The sequence below is a fragment of the Centroberyx gerrardi genome, chromosome 10, assembly GCF_048128805.1.
Source record: "Centroberyx gerrardi isolate f3 chromosome 10, fCenGer3.hap1.cur.20231027, whole genome shotgun sequence".
Classification (NCBI taxonomy): domain Eukaryota; kingdom Metazoa; phylum Chordata; class Actinopteri; order Beryciformes; family Berycidae; genus Centroberyx; species Centroberyx gerrardi.
In genome coordinates, this window is record NC_136006.1 from 13,813,532 (window position 1) to 13,830,294 (window position 16,763).

General features: G+C 42.3%; 4 protein-coding genes and 1 non-coding gene across 6 annotated transcripts in view; 2 read left to right on the forward strand and 3 right to left on the reverse strand.

Moving 5' to 3' along the window:
• Window positions 1-389: 389 nt before the first annotated feature.
• Window positions 390-6,395, reverse strand: LOC139926620 (uncharacterized). Its single transcript, XM_071918388.2, is given in 19 exon segments — window positions 390-1,055; window positions 1,153-1,277; window positions 1,370-1,451; window positions 1,594-1,772; window positions 1,916-2,033; window positions 2,189-2,341; window positions 2,427-2,486; window positions 2,717-2,768; window positions 2,857-2,934; window positions 2,937-3,062; window positions 4,146-4,162; window positions 4,335-4,459; window positions 4,678-4,759; window positions 4,977-5,155; window positions 5,479-5,596; window positions 5,723-5,878; window positions 5,998-6,060; window positions 6,169-6,211; window positions 6,295-6,395. Coding segments are annotated over 19 exon segments (1,833 nt in total). The 5' UTR covers window positions 6,358-6,395; the 3' UTR covers window positions 390-1,041.
• Window positions 6,396-6,817: 422 nt separating this feature from the next.
• trnak-uuu (transfer RNA lysine (anticodon UUU)) lies at window positions 6,818-6,890 on the reverse strand. The gene has a single exon. It is a non-coding gene; the product is annotated as a tRNA-Lys (tRNA).
• A 61-nt stretch (window positions 6,891-6,951) lies between these two features.
• Window positions 6,952-8,129, forward strand: LOC139926622 (uncharacterized). Its single transcript, XM_071918390.1, has 5 exons — window positions 6,952-7,077; window positions 7,237-7,337; window positions 7,498-7,635; window positions 7,801-7,922; window positions 8,001-8,129. The coding sequence occupies exons 1-5, from the start codon at window positions 7,027-7,029 to the stop codon at window positions 8,060-8,062; spliced, it is 474 nt and encodes a 157-aa protein (XP_071774491.1). The 5' UTR covers window positions 6,952-7,026; the 3' UTR covers window positions 8,063-8,129.
• Window positions 8,130-8,510: 381 nt separating this feature from the next.
• Window positions 8,511-13,257, forward strand: ankzf1 (ankyrin repeat and zinc finger peptidyl tRNA hydrolase 1). Of its 2 annotated transcripts, none has more exons than XM_078285905.1 (16): window positions 8,511-8,556; window positions 8,890-9,021; window positions 9,112-9,215; window positions 9,341-9,443; window positions 9,564-9,775; window positions 9,886-9,995; window positions 10,140-10,293; window positions 10,637-10,859; window positions 10,960-11,058; window positions 11,307-11,477; window positions 11,630-11,764; window positions 11,860-12,157; window positions 12,288-12,399; window positions 12,498-12,665; window positions 12,751-12,821; window positions 12,967-13,257. In XM_078285905.1, exons 2-16 carry the CDS (start codon window positions 8,898-8,900, stop codon window positions 13,091-13,093), a joined length of 2,211 nt encoding a protein of 736 aa, XP_078142031.1. In that variant the 5' UTR covers window positions 8,511-8,556; window positions 8,890-8,897; the 3' UTR covers window positions 13,094-13,257. The 2 variants fall into 2 exon arrangements, with proteins under 2 accessions (XP_078142031.1, XP_078142032.1); XM_078285906.1 differs by having other exon boundaries at window positions 11,310-11,477.
• Window positions 13,258-13,674: 417 nt separating this feature from the next.
• glb1l (galactosidase, beta 1-like) overlaps window positions 13,675-16,763 on the reverse strand; it is a 180,371-nt gene continuing 177,282 nt past the window's right edge. The window contains exons 7-17 of the mRNA XM_071918386.2: window positions 16,515-16,695; window positions 16,355-16,413; window positions 16,132-16,253; window positions 15,887-15,927; window positions 15,621-15,739; window positions 15,426-15,500; window positions 15,229-15,318; window positions 14,989-15,102; window positions 14,638-14,769; window positions 14,156-14,383; window positions 13,675-14,008 (exon numbers count right to left, since the gene is read on the reverse strand). Coding sequence (XP_071774487.1) covers window positions 13,805-14,008; window positions 14,156-14,383; window positions 14,638-14,769; window positions 14,989-15,102; window positions 15,229-15,318; window positions 15,426-15,500; window positions 15,621-15,739; window positions 15,887-15,927; window positions 16,132-16,253; window positions 16,355-16,413; window positions 16,515-16,695 — 1,365 coding nt within the window. The 3' untranslated portion in view covers window positions 13,675-13,804. The remainder of the gene's footprint in view (window positions 14,009-14,155; window positions 14,384-14,637; window positions 14,770-14,988; window positions 15,103-15,228; window positions 15,319-15,425; window positions 15,501-15,620; window positions 15,740-15,886; window positions 15,928-16,131; window positions 16,254-16,354; window positions 16,414-16,514; window positions 16,696-16,763) is intronic.

The window sequence follows — 16,763 nt, forward strand, 5'->3', positions numbered from 1 at the left end:
GAAGAGGGAAACACCTCAAAAGGGCTGCAGAAAACTATTTGCTTTTGTTTGATTTGACACTTACAGGGTTCAGTGGTACTGGACTGTGTTTCATGGAACAGAAAGGTTCAGAAGGAGAATGTGAGACAGTTAATAATAATAATTATCTGTTCATTCTGTGTTTATAAAACTATAGTCATGTGCCTTTTTAATCATTAGATGCAGGTGAATGCTGCTAAAGGGACCTGCCATGTATAATTAGATTGTCCTGGACTGAAAAGGATCACGCTCTGTCAGACTGAAGTCCAGTAATCCTTTATGTGCAGGACCTCATTTTGTAGCCCATCTCTATAGGAAACAGTTTAATCTGTCACAAAAAGATGCATGAAGCAGACCATTCATCTCTTGCATATTTTTTTCTTTATTTAAAGTGAGAAGAAGCAGAGAAAGAGACAGAAAATCAGAGGATTGGATACATAATGGGCAGCTGCAGGCACATAAACATGCCAGTTTTCAGTCTGGCGACCTACACCACAATGCTGATTTTACTAATTTAAAGAACATATTTACGCCTTTTAATTCCTTAATACAATTGCTCCTTTCATTTATTTTTTTGGCCTAGCTGCTGTAATTTATTTGATTGGTCATCATCAGCCCAAGGTCTGAAAATGGTTAAATTTTTATAACGTAACACTAGAAATGACTGAATGAAGGTTTACTTTAAGTGGCAGATTGTACTCACTACTCTATTGACTAAACACAAAATCTATTCATGTAGGTGTGAACACATTAGTCAAATTAAAGTACAGACTAGAATGTATAATAATGAATCAAAAGATTCATTAAAAAGATCACAGAAATGAACCTACTCAAAAAGTAGTGCTGCTCATACAATCTACTTAAGAACAGTAGTTATAGTTAGCTACGTCCCACGGCTGGCTTCACCTGAGAGCAAAGTATAACAGAATATATCAGTCCATCTGTCGCTGTGATGGTTACACAGCTTTGAGTTCAGAGTCATTAGCAAACTGGTTTGGGCTTCTGTCGACATTCTGGATCCTGTTACTCCATGGTACCTAGTGGACAGCAGAAAGAAAATGGAATCAGTGAATGAATGACAAAAAATTAATAAAATGTCAGCCATGTACAGTACATGTGTGTGAGTTCACCTACCACAATTATACAGCATATTTATTTTATGCAGATCCAGAACACTGGGTCCATCTCGCTGGCCAATGGGAATGTAAGGATCTGGTTTAGGGATTATAGTTGGTCCACCGTCTTCAGAGAAGGCATACCTGCATCAAAAATTACACAGAGTATGTGGTGTAGAGACGCCTCAGCAAAATATGAAAAGCCTGTAATTATGTGGCCCTATAGAGCAGCTCACCTCCCATAATGCATGACAGAGCTGTAGTCATATGGAGTATTGAGGTTGTTTGTCACCTGCTTCCTGAAGTTATGCATACGGTCTGTCAAGGCACAAACAATAAAGGACAACTGTGAATTTTCTAATTTACTTGCTCGGAAAAACCCTTTTGGTAAAACGGGAAAAGCTAGAAAAAAAAGTTTTACAAAACGAAAGCAATGAAATAATTCATCGTTCAATCTAACCTCGCATGATGTTTTTCCATACGATTGTGACGTAGTGGTCTCGGTCTGAGCGAGACTGCTCATGCACAAAGCCGAGAGCATGCATGAACTCATGGGAAGCCACTCCTGACCACATGCATCCAGGAGACTGCAGCGACAGGGTCTGGCTTCCTCCAGTCTGCCCCAGAAACGACCAGCAGCTTAGGGTGCAACAGAAGCAACAAGTGTCCATTAAAAAAGTGACATTACTATGCAAATTCACCACATAGGAACCATACATAAAAACTGTGAAAGGTTTCTACATGCAATACATGTAAAGGCCATATGCACTAGTCATACTCACCCGTATCTAGGCTGAATATCGAGGAAGCTGGCTTCATGAGTGCGCGGAACAAATTTAACGCATGTTCCCGAGGAGATGTCTTGCATCCCAGTTTCTATTGTGATTCTGTCCATATCATCTATCATCAAAAACAAGCAAACAGCAAATCAGACTTGAACCTTTGACTGTGAATCTTGTGGCAAATCAAGTCATATATTGTAGTAAGCCCTAAATTGAGCTTATGAAACAGAAAGATATGAGCTCCCAAGTTCTACGTAACACCTGGATGCATACCATATAGTGGAGACATGATGAAGGGTACATAAACAAATCCATCAACTGATTTCGGCCATAGACAGGCATTGCCAGGACAGGTAATGGCACTTCGTATGTATGAGCTGGCAATATCCCCCTCTTTGAATGTCATTCCTCTGGGGGTTCGCAGCCCTGGTGAGAAAAATATTTTAACTAGATCAAGATATACCCAGTAACTTGAATCAGTATCATTCTCTAGAGTATACAGCTTACTTACTTCTGTTTGCCTCCAGGATTTTGTCCATCGCATTCATATTGTCATGATCTACATATTCTTCTGAATACAAAGAAAAAGAGGAGAGAGCACAGTTAGGTTTAAACATATCAGTTCATACTGCACTCCTGTTTTAGGAAAGAAGTAATCCCCTTTATTGCAACATAAACTTATTTTCCAATTAACAGAATTATAATAAAAATGAAGAGTATTATAACATTAACTTGCGTGATAAAATACATTTATGCTGTGCCATGAAAAAGTAACATATCCATATTCTTGCAAGAACCCACCTGAGTATTTTCTTTTCAACCTCACTTTCCCCTCATGTACTCCAGTTGAATTCTGTAAATCAAAGGTGCATGTTAACATATTTTTTAGACTAAAGACTAAAATGGGCATAACCTATAAGATATATTCTCTTAGTACTGACCTTAACAGGTAGGGCGTACGTATGGGTCAGCATGCCAAACAAGACACCCAGAAGGATCATGGTAGAATGCATTGCTTTGGTTCAGATTGGCACACCAGTTCCTGCCTGTGGTTCCTCTTAACACAACAGCTAAATGAACTCCCCATCTCCACCGAAACTATATACCCACTTCTCCTCCTGCGCTCCGTACTGATTGGGCACATGTTCTGCGGTGAATCATGATTAAGACCCCTCATCATCCAACTGTATGTAATTAACAAAAGTCCACTGCTGATCCATAACAGGTGGTCCCAGTGCTGACCTCCACTTGTGCCCTGTACTTTACCACATGTAAGATTCAGCACTTTCAGAGATGAGACACGTAAAGGTGTTTTTGCGCTTGGATGTGCTACAGCTCAGCAGGGGAATAACTGTCCACCCAGTCCAACAGACCATCAATTTGTGTCTGACTGAACTGGCAACCTGTGATTTTGTGATAAACTATCAGTTTATAACTACGTCGACAGCAATCATTTTGTCATATAGGTAAATATATATAAAACAAAAACCTTATCCCTCTCCAAATATTATTTCTATTTATTTCAAGGGGCCAATTTGAAGGGTGATGACTGGGGCTAAGAATCTCCTGCGTTAGCACAGTTTATGCAATGCCTTCTCCTTGGTTTCTACAGGAACATTAGCATTGTACGATTTCTTCTGCATCTGAGTTATGAGTGTGTGGTTTCAAGTGTGGATACTTTCGATTCTTGTTACGCTGTTTGCAGGCACCTCATTAATCCAGGAATGTGTTTTACTCAGTCTTTCTCTGGGTGAATCTGACTATTTCTCTATCTCCCTTGTTTAATGTTCTAACATCACCTGCTGTTTTATTTCCTACTTCAAATACTGTGTCACTCAAATATTGTAGTTTGAGTGTTTGAAGAGTGTTATATTCTCACAAGTCCTTTATTACTGATTTATTTATTAAATGACACGTTGTATGGAAGGACAAGGACATTTGGATGACTAATGCAAACCAAACTACCTTGTATTTCAATGGTCCCCAGCTCCCTTTTTCTCTGACCTTTTTTCTATTAACTATAACACAATTTTGCACACACTCCCTTTCTCAACCTCCTCAAGTTCGGGGACATGTTGTATTTAAATACTCAGATGATTGCATTTACACAGAGAAAGTGCTACTTGAAAGCTTGAATGAATCTTTATTGAAAATGTTTCCATGATTTGACACCAGTTTATTGTATTATTATGTTCAGTAGCTCCTGATTCAATTCAACTCAGCTCGGTCAGTAATCATCCTTGTCACCTGAAGAGAGAAACAGAATGGAGAAAAGCATGTTAGAAAGAATGACATCTCTAGTATTAAGCCCTTTAAGAGGATACTTCACATTGCGATAAATCAAATATTATAACTACTACTTACTTACTAGTTACTAGTTCTCAAAGCATTATGTTAAACTAGGATGTTTGATACCAACCACACTTATAAAGCCTGTTGATTTTCAGCTTGTCAATATGGCTGGGAGCGGACGCCTGGCCCAGCTGAATGTCCCTGCTGTTCTTGGCAACAATGGTTGGCGCCCCATCCTCAGAGTAGGCATACCTAAAGATAGACATCAAAACGTTTCTGTGCTAAACACTGATTCAGCTACAGATTTGCAGAAAAACAGCTAGACTAGGTACTTTCATGGTAAGATAATAAGAAACAAATTGTAAAAATAATATGTATTTAATGTACTATTCAGATAGCCATTCAAGCCAGATGATAGCCATTTTACAAGATTATAATTCAGCGATCTAAATCAAATTCATCCTACTTACGTTCCAAAGTGCATGATGGAGCCATAGTCATAGGGCAGATCCAGATTGTCAGTCTTGAATTTCTCAAAGTTCCTCAAACGATCTGTTGGAAATTGGAAAATATGTTTCATATTCATGATCAGACCAAGCAGACTGCATTTTTTTATTTTGCTTTTAAACCATGTAAAAGCACTTTGTAACTTCTTTTGTATTAGTGCTATAGAAATAAACTTTATTATCATTATACATATTCTTTAATTCACCATTTTGGGGGATTTTTTCCCCCAATGCCTTTCCCCTTCCCGCCCCTTTCAAATTACCCCTCCAAATGTTTGACCACATGATGGTGACATAGTTGTCCCGGTCGGCTCGGGACTGCTCGTGTACAAAGCCCAGGGCGTGCATGAGCTCATGGGAAGTCACTCCAGCCCGGACGCAGTCAGGGGACTGGAGAGATACGGTCTGTCTTCCACCGCGCGCACCAAGGTAGGACCAACACCTGGATTAACAAATACCATAATATACCAATACAACAATTTGTAGAAGCGAGGCAACTGCACTGCCAGAGCAGCAAAGCAGAGATTATGTAAGAACTGATTGGAAAACTGTTTTATAAGTAAAGGATCATTTTTTCCATTCTATCCATTTTGCTAAAAACTGCTGATATTCATTAACTCTACATTTGAAAATACAGGAGGCAACATGATAAGGACATTCCACGTTCCTTCATCCCAGCAAATCATTTTGACAAAGGAGGAGTCACAAATTTGAAGGAGAAAATATCACGTTTTGGAATCAAACTCTTCAAACGACAGCTCTCACCCCGACTTTGGCTGGATGTCGATGTAGTCTCGCTGGTGAGTCCGGGGAACAAACCGCACACAGGTACCTTTCTCTATGCTCTCCATCCCTTTCTTTATCACTTTCTTCTCCGAATCAGCTGTTCAGTGGTTTAGATAGGATGGACAGGGCACAGACAAGTTACAGACATCACTGAATATGCTGAATATCAAGACTGTAATGTATTGCATTTATTTGCACCATGAACACCAAAAGAAAAACTTACTGTACTCAGATGAGAGCCTGTATGCAACATAGACATGTCCATCCACTGACTTAGCCCACAGGCAGCTCCGTGCAAAGCAGATTTTTGTGCGCCTCCCGGATGAAACAGCTATGTCTCCCTCCCTGAGACTGGTGCTACCATCTATGATGCGGGCAGCTGAGGCAGAAAGCAGGGAAAATTAAATCATTCTAGACAGAGTAATAGGACCTTATTTTTACGCTGCATGTAGTCTATACTGCACTATATTTAGATAAAGTGAAATGCAAGCAACTTACCTTGGAACTCATTAGCTTTGATGATTTCATCCATTGCTGTCCCGTCACTTTGCTCAGCGTGATCTTAGAAATAAGAGGTGCAGTCAGTGTATCTGTTGTTTCTGCGACACAATCCATATTTTACCAAATGGAAATTGGTAACACAGTTCCATCAACATTTGGTGCAATTACCTTTATAGCTCCTGGGGGTCATTTTGGTGTTGATCACAAATTTCTGCAAAAAAAAAGACAGAGAAAAGTTTGTTGTAAATCTGTTGAATTCATAAGAACACCAGTCCCATTCCCATGCATATTTACCTGAGCATGTATGGCCCAGAGACAAGTGGAAACAACCATGTACAACAGGATAATCCGCTCCATCGTTGTGAGTCAGGTATGTCTTCAGTGCTGCCATTACCTGTAGTAACACTTAGCTTTATAGGCGTTCCCTATCACTCGCCTGAGAAAATACCCATCATTATTTCAGCTAAATTACATGGTTACTTTTGTTTGTTGATGAGTGAGTTTAATCCCCTAATTAGTTCAGTTCTTTCATAAACAACAACTCCAACTGTAGGATAATGTGATGTCTCCCTGTTTGTAATAACAGCTCCAGTTCAATGACCTGCTCTAAAATAAATGGTTTAATGTTTAGCATAGGTTTATGGCAATTTTAGGCTTTAGAAGACTCATACCAAATGCCAGGAGTGCTGTTTTCTTTCTTGTAAGACTTGGCTTACTATCTGTTCATTTGCAATGGTACGGTGCTAATTTCAGCAGCAAAACACATGACTAAAATATATGTTCTTCCAAATATTCATTAAATTGTGAAAAATACTACCGCCCGAACAGGGACTTGAACCCTGGACCCTCAGATTAAAAGTCTGATGCTCTACCGACTGAGCTATCCGGGCTCTGCGGATTGAAAGCGGAAGTCACCAAAATAAAGAAAATACGGTTTCACGTCCTGCCTAGGGTCTGGTTGGTAGGTAACGTTAGGTGTATATTCACAAAATCCAGTGACCAAACTAAAATAAAACAGAGTACATCATGAATGCGTTTCCTGCCCACATGCTTCCTCTACAACACGGCAATTTTGAGGTAAGCTAACGTTATGTCCACATTTCAAGCTAGCTTTGAAGTTAGTAAGCTAACGTTAACCTGGCTTCTTTTACGTTACTTTTCTTTTTTACTTCATGTTTTACTGGTACTGTTTGTGAGCTAGCTAACGTTGCAAATTGCACTAACGTTAAACTGTAGGAGCAAATCAAACGGTTACAGCATGCCATCGATGAAAAAACTGGCAAACTTGAGGAGGTCAAGCAGGAGAGACAGCGTGCCGAGGAGGACACCATTCAGTGGTACTGTTACCCATCTTGTACGCTGTTTTGGCCTCACTTTTTGGGCAAACGTTACATTCATGGCAGTTACAAAAATGTGCACATGCGTAGTGGGGTATTGTACCAAATCGTTGTGTTTACTTTTTAATAAATTTCTAATGCGGCCTGTTCTCACTTGCAGCACCAAAGAAATAGAACGAAGAGTGGTTTTGATGATGGAGTCGAGTGAAGTTGCTGATGTGCTACAGCAACTGGGTCACCTGCTGCAAGAAGAAAATCACCTTTCTGAACAGCTGAATGCCCAAGTTCCTGCGGTTAGGTATGGTATGATAATATGCTGTGTGTGTGTGTGTGTGTGTGTGTGTTTGTTTTGTAGAGAGAGAGAGAGAGAGACGGGGAGGAGAAATGCACGAAACCGCACCGTCAGCCCGTGAAGATGACATGCAACCACGCAATTCAACGACGAATTTGCATTATCTTTCAGAAATCAAAGGATCGATTTACAGGAAATGGAAGAGTGTGTCACACAGAAAGCGAGAAGCCTCACCACTCAAATCTCGGAGGTGAAACAGTCTCTAGCAGATGCCAAAGGTCGCAGTCTGGCTGGTAAGGGGGGAATCCACTTCTTGGCAAAGTTGTAGGATTTGAAATAACACGTGATATACCGTCTTTCTTTCCCTTCAGCACAAGCTTTGATCCATGCACCAACCAGCAAACCAAAGAGAAATCAAAGCAAACACAAGTGAATCATTTGGGGTTTTTTCTTTTGTATGTTGTGTCTATTTTAAAATGTCAAATGTGTATGTATTTTATTACACCCGAATAAAAGTTATGATTTGATTCTCTGAGCTTGTACACTGAGTGCTTTTTGGTAGCGTAGTAGGCCTCTAATTTACACCTAAACTCAGTTCATCCACCTTTTTAGGCTGACTAAACTCTCCACGACGTATAATCTACAGTTTAGTCAGAAAAAGAATCACACAACATGATGATGGGTTGCGGGAAATAAGAGCATACTTAAATGTTTTTCTGTAAAGATGACTTATTTATATGGTTGTTGTTATGTTGACTGGATGTGTAGTTTACCCACCTTTCTGTTTACCACTACATCGTTAACAATGAATGACTATCCTGCCGTATTAACGTTTGAAGCGTTTTTGTCGGTGCTTACGGGCTTCCGTAGACACTCCAGGAAGTATGTAGCAGCATAACAAAGTATTTCGTGACACAGCCTTTTATGGTAAGTTGTTTAGCATTTTTAGCCTCGTAAACTGTCTAGTAGTAACATACTCAAATAGGTATTAGAAGATGTACACAGCAGTAATGGTGTGATACTAGTAGTAGCTAATATGGATAGTAGTAGTAGTAGTGACTGTTACACGTGTCGTTCATAGTACATTATGGTCACGTAACACCACCGGTCAAGATATGATTATGAGTATCGGTTTGTACTGTGTTTGCCAGCTCACACCAGTAATGTTATCATGACGTTGACTCGTTAACAACCAACTGTAATGATTTTGGCGACCTCCAGACAAAATTGCAGTACGTTTCTCTGTTTTTTGCGTCTCAGGAGTGACCATGACGACTCGCACAGCCTCCCGCTCCGTCTTCGACTTCTGTCCCCATGACGACGCCGTGCTCGGACTGAGAGAAGTGACCACTGTCCAGGAGCAGCCTGTCCTCACGGAGCCAACTTCAGACAGTACGTATTGTAGCGTAATGTCTGTAAGCAAGACTATACCTCTAATTTTGGATAGGTTTGAAACCTAACCTCTGCGTGCCATCCACACAGGAGGGGAGAATGGCAGACCGAGGGAGAGCAGCCTGGCTAGAGAGGTGCCAGACAAGATGGTCTGCTCGGCCTGCAGGTGCTCCTTTAATAACCGTGAGGAACAGGTAATGAATCATTTTGGGCTTCAAGAATTTATCTAGTCCACCAGTTTAGTCCATCTATGTATGAAGGAGATTGTTGTTTGACTTGTATGGAAGTGACTGAAATGTAAGTTGTCCCAATCTCTCAGATGGAGCACTATAAGCTCGACTGGCATCGGTTCAACTTGAGACAAAAGATTGTAGGACTACCGCCGGTCACAGTGGAGGAGTTTGAGAGGAAGACTGGAACAGGTGAGGAAAACCAGCGAGTCCTAGACATCTAACATGGAAGTCAAAGAGAGGGCTGGCCTAAAATTCCTGACAGTTTAAAAGATTCTAACAATTGATCGAATCTCATTTGTCTCTTCACAGGAGACATGTCAAGTATCTCGGGTTCAGAGTCGGACTCGGGGGAAGAGGACTCAGATAGTGACTGGGGAGGAAAAAGCAGTGACGTCACCCGCACAGATAATGACAGCTCAGCTGAAGCCGATTCAGTCCCTAGCCGGCTCTCCAGCAAAGTGGTTTTCCAGGACTCAGAAGGACAGTATCTAGCCGTCTACCGCTGCGTTCTCCAGAGCAAGGTGAGTGTTGACAGGAGAAATTCCCAAATGAACTATGGAGGAATGTGTAATCTGTACGTTAACAGTATTATTTAGGCTAATTTTGTGTTCTGCTCTTCCCGATATTGAAGTCAGATGCTGAGGGAGATGTGGTAGCTTCCCTAAAGACCATAAGTAAGAAGACTGTGTGGGTCATTCTCATGACGGGAGGGGGGCATTTCGCTGGCGCTGTATTCCAAGGGTAAGTGGTTGCCTTTTTTTTTTATTATTTAAAGATTCAGTTTCTCTGATCACACAGTATGGCTGGAATTATAAGTGTAATATGACAGCCTGCCCAGTGGTGTGCAAGCTCTTGCCCAACTTGCTGTATTTATTTGCGTTACAGAAAAGAAGTTCTTGAGCACAAGACTTTCCACCGATACACGGTGCGAGCGAAGCGAGGCACTGCTCAAGGACTCAGAGATGCTCAGAACCGCAGCCATGCACCCAAGTCAGCTGGAGCGGCTCTGAGGAGACACAATGAGGCGGCGCTAGTCAAGGCAAGATTAAACTTCACTCAAGACTTCAAAAACAACAGCACTGTCACCTTGCCTACACTGCGATGGCTGTGAAAATGTCTAATTCATTTGTAAAGGAAGAACAAATTTAGCTGCTCTTGAAGTGGAAAGGCTTTAGGTATTAAAGATCCATTTAACCCCGATGAAGTCTTTCTGCTGAAACGTTTCTTCCATCGGCCTCCAAGAGTGGCTGAATTTGTTCTTCCTTTCTACCTTTTTCTAGTTCATGCACCTTACTTATACGGTGAAATAGCTACAGTTTTGATTTTCTTATGTAATGCATTCATAAATAAAGTAGTTCTGTTTGTTTTGGTTTTTTTTGTAGGAGATCCAGGATCTTCTGGAGAGCTGGGCTGAGCACTTGAAGGAGGCCTCTGCGATATTCCTACGTGCCCCTAGCTACAATAAAACCATCTTTTTCGGTGGTCGCTCAGCACCGCTGGACAAAAAGGATCCCAGGATCCGTACACTTCCCTTTGCCACACGCAGGGCAACCTTTCGAGAGGTACAGAGAGTTCACGAGGTACTCTCCACAGTTCATGTTTACGGTAAGAGTCAAGTCATATACTTGGAATAATAACATGTTCTCTGCTTGTTGTTGTATAGCCAGGCTATAATCAATGTTTGGGTGAACATATCTTGATACAGGGAACGACACAGACATCTCTACAATCTTCAGTCCCTCTAAGAAGGAATGGAAAAGAAAACTCAAACCTACGGCACAAACAAACTCCGATCAAGAGAAAGGTGAGTTTTGAATGATGTTTAAAAGGTTAAGATTAACAATGCAGGCTTGACTTGCACTCTGTTCAAACCTGAGGTGGCTAAAAATTAATTATGAAGTTATCTACTGCCTCTATAAACAGGCTTACTAAAATTAGGTGAAAATTCATTGATCATGACTATATGGCTTGCTGTTTCAACAGGCCCAAGTTTTTTAATTTATTACTGCGACATTTGGTATTACAGTATGTTTCCTTTATTTTTGCCATCAGCAGAAGCAAATGAACCTGATAGTTCAGATAAGGAGGAGGATGGAGAGATCCAGCTGGAGACAGTGGAGCTGACATTAGGAACCCTGGACCTCCGGGAGTTTGAAATCCATCCCTCCAGACAGAGGAAGAGGAGGAGGAGAAAGAAGGAGGGAAACAAAATGCAGAATGACGGTAGGTCCAGTGTGACTATATAGGTGCTTATAGCTCATTAAAATCCATCGGTGTGTCTGAGCACTGTGTATATGTTCCAACATGAAAGGAATGCTTATTTATTGCGGAATAGCTGTGCAAGTTTTACAGAATTTCTTATCGCTCCATCCCAGAATTGAATACCATGGAAGCAGATGAGCAAGAGGAGGAGGTGCCAGAGGCTACGCCAACAGAAGACGCCCCTCAAGAGAAACAAACAAAGAACAAGGGAAAGAGGAAAGCACAGAGTAAGAAGAAACAACTGGAAGGTGAGGCAGTGCTCTTTGTCGCTTTATCGCTCGTCTAATCTGAGTGTTCAAGAGAGAAGGATGTAAACTTATTTTGCTTTCTGTGACCACCATAGAAGAAGATGAGTCATGGGAGTACGGCCTGAGGGATGCTCTCTATACAGCCTGTAAGATTGGGGATGTGGACTCGCTGTGCGCACTCCTCCAGCTACCGGGGGAAACGGCACAGAGTCCAGAGGAGCTGGGGAGCAACACGTTTTATCAGCAGCAACCACCCGATGCCCTCGGCCCTCTGACTCTGCTCAACAAGCCCATCGACTCCTCGGGGTTCACTCTGCTGCATGTTGCCTCAGCAGCCGGGCAGAAGGCGGTGGTCAAGCTGCTGATGGACGCAGGAGGAGACCCGGCCTGCAGGTATGATGAAACGGTACAGGCAAGTGCAGTAAGAGTGAATAACTGATAAGTTGAAGTGTAGTGAGTGTTGTAAAACTATGCCTAGACTTAATATGAATATAATTATTATTTTTGCTATATTTCTTTATAGGGATATTAAAGGCCAGACTCCGTATATTGTCGCTCCCGAGAAAGACACTAGGAATGTCTTTCGTAAATACATGGGTGAGAATCCTGACAAATATGACTACAGTAAAGCACAGGTAGGCAGCTTCCCACCAGCACTTTGTGACACATCACATAAAATATAAAGCACAGCACTCAATGTTGACATTGAGACATCGTTTTTGTGCCACTCAAGGTTCCTGGGCCGCTAACCGCAGAGATTGAATCCAAAAAGATGGAGAAGAAGAAGGCCCAAAAGGCCGTGAGGAAACAGCGAGAGAAAGAGCAGAAGGAGGAGAAGAAGAAACAAGAGTTGGAGGTGGAGGAAAAGAAGAGGTTTGCCAATCTCACAGATCGGGAGAAGGTGCGTTAATGTGTCTATTTGATCACATATTTGGTGACTTAAAAATATTTTGAAAATGTTGACTGTATTTGCGTTTTGATTACAGAGAGCCTTGGCAGCAGAGAGGAGGTTAGCAGAGCAGGTGGCTGCTACAGGAGTCGGCGTCTCTAACATAAAGTAAGACTCTATGCACCATCCTCTCCTAGAGCCTGGTAACCCTAACCCTGTAATTCAGTTAGCCTTGAGCTGCATTATAAATGGCTTGTTATTCAAAAATATTAACTAAAATATATGTGCTGAAATTTGGTTTGTTTGCCACCAGGAGGTGCTGGCTGTGTGGGGAGTCTCTGCTTGGGAAGATCCCGTTTCAGTACCTGGATTATTCATTCTGCAGCCCTCGCTGTGTCCAAGCACATCGAAAAGCCAATGCTGTCGCTGCCAAGACCTAACACTCATGTAGATAAGATGTTAGAACAAAGTTACCTCACTGAAACTAAAAGCGACTTTGAGCAGCTTTGACTGTAATACGAGGATTAAGACTCGCCAGGGTGCTGCTTTCACTTTCCAGTGTTAGGATATTTCGACTGATCAACTTGTCAAAGAGAATTTCATTGTGACAACCAGTGTCAAAGTCAGACTTTTTAATCTGAACAGTGTTTTGTGCGATGCATATACCAAGAAATGAATAGGTGGTATTATAAAGCAAATGCATAATTTATTCACAGTATATGCAGTTATAAAAATTGAAATACAAAGCAACTATAATAAAAAAGATCAAGTTAATAAAATTACCATATTGATGTAATTTTTTCCGCAGGCCCCACTGAATGTCAAGCCTGTTTACAAGATGATTGGATTGCCGTTTGACTACTTGTGAAACACTGATTGTCACAAAACACGAGTGATTGAGAATACTGATATACAAAAATAATGCTGGACAGAGCATCGTTACTCTGAGCAACTGCTTCATATTTCAGCTGGATTGTTCAGAGCACTACCTGACTGTTTTGTTTCAGTCAGAGCTTCATGTGTTTTCCTGTATAGATGCTATGAACACCTATCGGGATGAAACTGAATATATAACTGTATATAACTGAATGTTGAGTAGCGTCATGCCCTGAACAGACCCATTTTATTTAACAATGATTGAGAGCGCTCTGTCAAGTCCTTCCGGGAGTGTCGCTGAGCTGAGGCCGGTCCATGAACAGGACCCGCAGGTGTGTCGGGGCCGCCTCCAGCTCCAGCACCGTGATGTTGTTGGGCCGGGTGGTGCTGAGCAGGGGGCCGGGCACGTACAGAGTCTGCTGAGGGCCCCTGGCTGGCCAGTAGCGTCCCAGATTCACACCGTTGATCCACACCTGACCCTGAGAAGAAAACAGTGGGACCACATAAGCATTAGGGATGGCATTTTTCAGGTTTTTGGGCATGCAGCTCCCATGATTCGTGAAGTAAGCCTACACTGGAGTGCACAGTGTATTGACTGTCAATTGTGCCGCAATAACAGTGTTCACCTTTGTCCACTGATTGAGCTTGAGGAAGGTGTCCCACGCCAGACCATTGGGCTGTAAGGTCCCCATGTAGAAGACTGGCCCGACTGAAGGCTCGTTCTGAAGGGCAGGGAAGGAGTGTTGACTGTCTGAATGAGGCCATCCGCCTGCTATGGCTCCATCAATGTCCAGAGGGTAGATCTTCCAGTCCGTCAGCACATCTTTACCAAGGATCAGGTTGCTCAAGAGGCCCTGCAGTACACATACCATTAACCAGCTGGCACTGTATATGTTGTTTCTATCTAACTATCAAATACGAGAGCATAGTCATTCATTCTTCATAATCCTCTCTAAAATTTGCTACCATCTCTCTAACAGGAGCTGTCAGCAGTACATATTCCATCTAAACTCTTACTGTATGAAAGAAGTGATGTTTATGCACATACAGTATGTGTGTGCAGGAAAAGAATGTCATTGGTGCTCTGTTATTGGACTTTTTTCCTTGCCTTGTAGTCGTTGATCTTGTTGCCAAAGTTAACCCTGCCCATGTTCTCCACTAGGATGTCCATGGTGTCTCCCTGCTGCCCAGTGACATTTGTCACTAGTACGGTGTCTCTCTCCAGCAGGCCCTGGAACACCTGCTCACACATACACACACACAAACACACCTAGTCAAGAGTCTGAATATTCAACTACAATATCACCCTTGTATTGGATGAATATTTGAAAAATCACAACACAATTACATGAACATGCATGTTTGGTCTTATCCTCTCATGTTTAACTTCATATTTGTGTTTTCCCCAAACCTAGCCATCTGATTGGCTAGACAACAAAAGTTCTTTGTGAGCACCTACCCCATTGACGGACACATATGCACGGTCATGAACCCCATTCAGTGGAGAGATAAGTGGCGTGGGCTCCGAGAGGTCCCTGGGCAGCGTGGTCCGATACAGCATGTATCCATAGTACTGAACACAATAGACATGACAGGTTGCAGACACAACAGTCTAGAAGTTCTCCATGTTTCAAGAGATTTACTGTCACTACAACACTAGCTCTCCTACAGTGTCAGTGCCTTCAGACAGGTGCCATACCTGTTTCACCTCCTCAAATGTCAGGGGGTGCTGGGATTTGACGGGCCCTTGGGGTGAGAGGGTGTCCAGTAGACTGCTGATGTTGCCAACCTAAAAAGGTGTACGATTAACATAATGATATTAGTCAGGCTCTGCCACAGCTGTCTTGAAACTTTTGAAACCCTGTCATCGGCAAGAACATCAACAAATGATAATACCTTTCTCAGGGTCACAAAGCCGTACGCAAACTTGGGAGTTGCTGGTGGCATGGGACCAGATGGAATTTCTCTAAACTGTATAAAAACAGTGATAAAGAAATTAATGATATCTTTATACCTTGAAAACAAGATATACACGTGTGATCAGGATAAAACAGCCTTGGTGCGTGCGTGGCTATTTGCAATCAGTGGTACCTGCTGAATGACATCTCTGATGGCCAGCAGCTTCTCAGTGGGGTCTCCTGCCTCAGACAGCGGGGCGTTGTAATCATAACTAGTCACTACTGAGCGGAACCTGGTGTCATGATCAGCACCTTTAGGAGAGCGGCAGAATGATACAGGAAGCCACATTAGCACCATTAAGACCACAAATAACGTTTTTATCCGCATCTCAATCACTTGAACAGACCAAGACGATCAATATCAAGATATTGATAATGAAGCAAATCGCTTGACTTTACCATTCCAGTAGCCAAAGTTGGTACCTCCTTCAAACATGTACCTGAGGAGAGAGGGGGGGAGACTGGGTAAGGTGATTCGAGGGGAAATTTACTCCTCATTGTCCATCAGTGCTTGTAATAAGACGCAGATTGGCGTCTTCCACCTCTCAGGAGCAATTTCAGCTAATATTGGTGACTAATGGATGTTAACCAGGTTTGTACCCAGAGGAAGAAAGGTTTGCGGGATGAGGGTTTGGGGGACATACATGTTGACACTGGCCCCCATGGACAGCATTTCTCCTAGCACTCTGCTGACCTTCTGAGTGTCAACCATGGCATGCTGATCTCCCCAGTGGTCCAGCCAGCCGGTGTAAAACTCTGAGTTCACCTGTAACCACAACCACAGCATGTAAAACACTTGTTTACAGTATGCTGTTAGTTGGATAATTTACTGCATGTTAATAATTAGTGAAATCACATGTAACTAACCAGGGGGCCTCGAGGTTCAAACCTCCTTTGCCGTTTGAAGGCTTGACTTATATTGGTGTCTGGATGAAGAAATAAATGGCAGCGGTTATACATCGTTTGTAGCAACTTCTCTGTAAATAACCTCTAACATCTCTATCCCCTGCCTGCATACAATACCTACCTGTGCCAAAGTCTACAGTGGCATATAATCCTTCCAGAGACCCGCACGTCATTTCCTTGTCTGTGTTTCCATCAGTGGTGAACAGCAATGTGTCTTCGCCCAGGAAGAAGCGGAACAGAGTCCGCAGGTGACGGATGTAGTTGTAGTCGCAAGCGTAGTAGCTTCCATATTCATTCTCAACCTGCGATTAAGAAAGATGATGAGTTCAAGCCATATTGATGATTGATTGTTCTAACAACTCATAGGCAC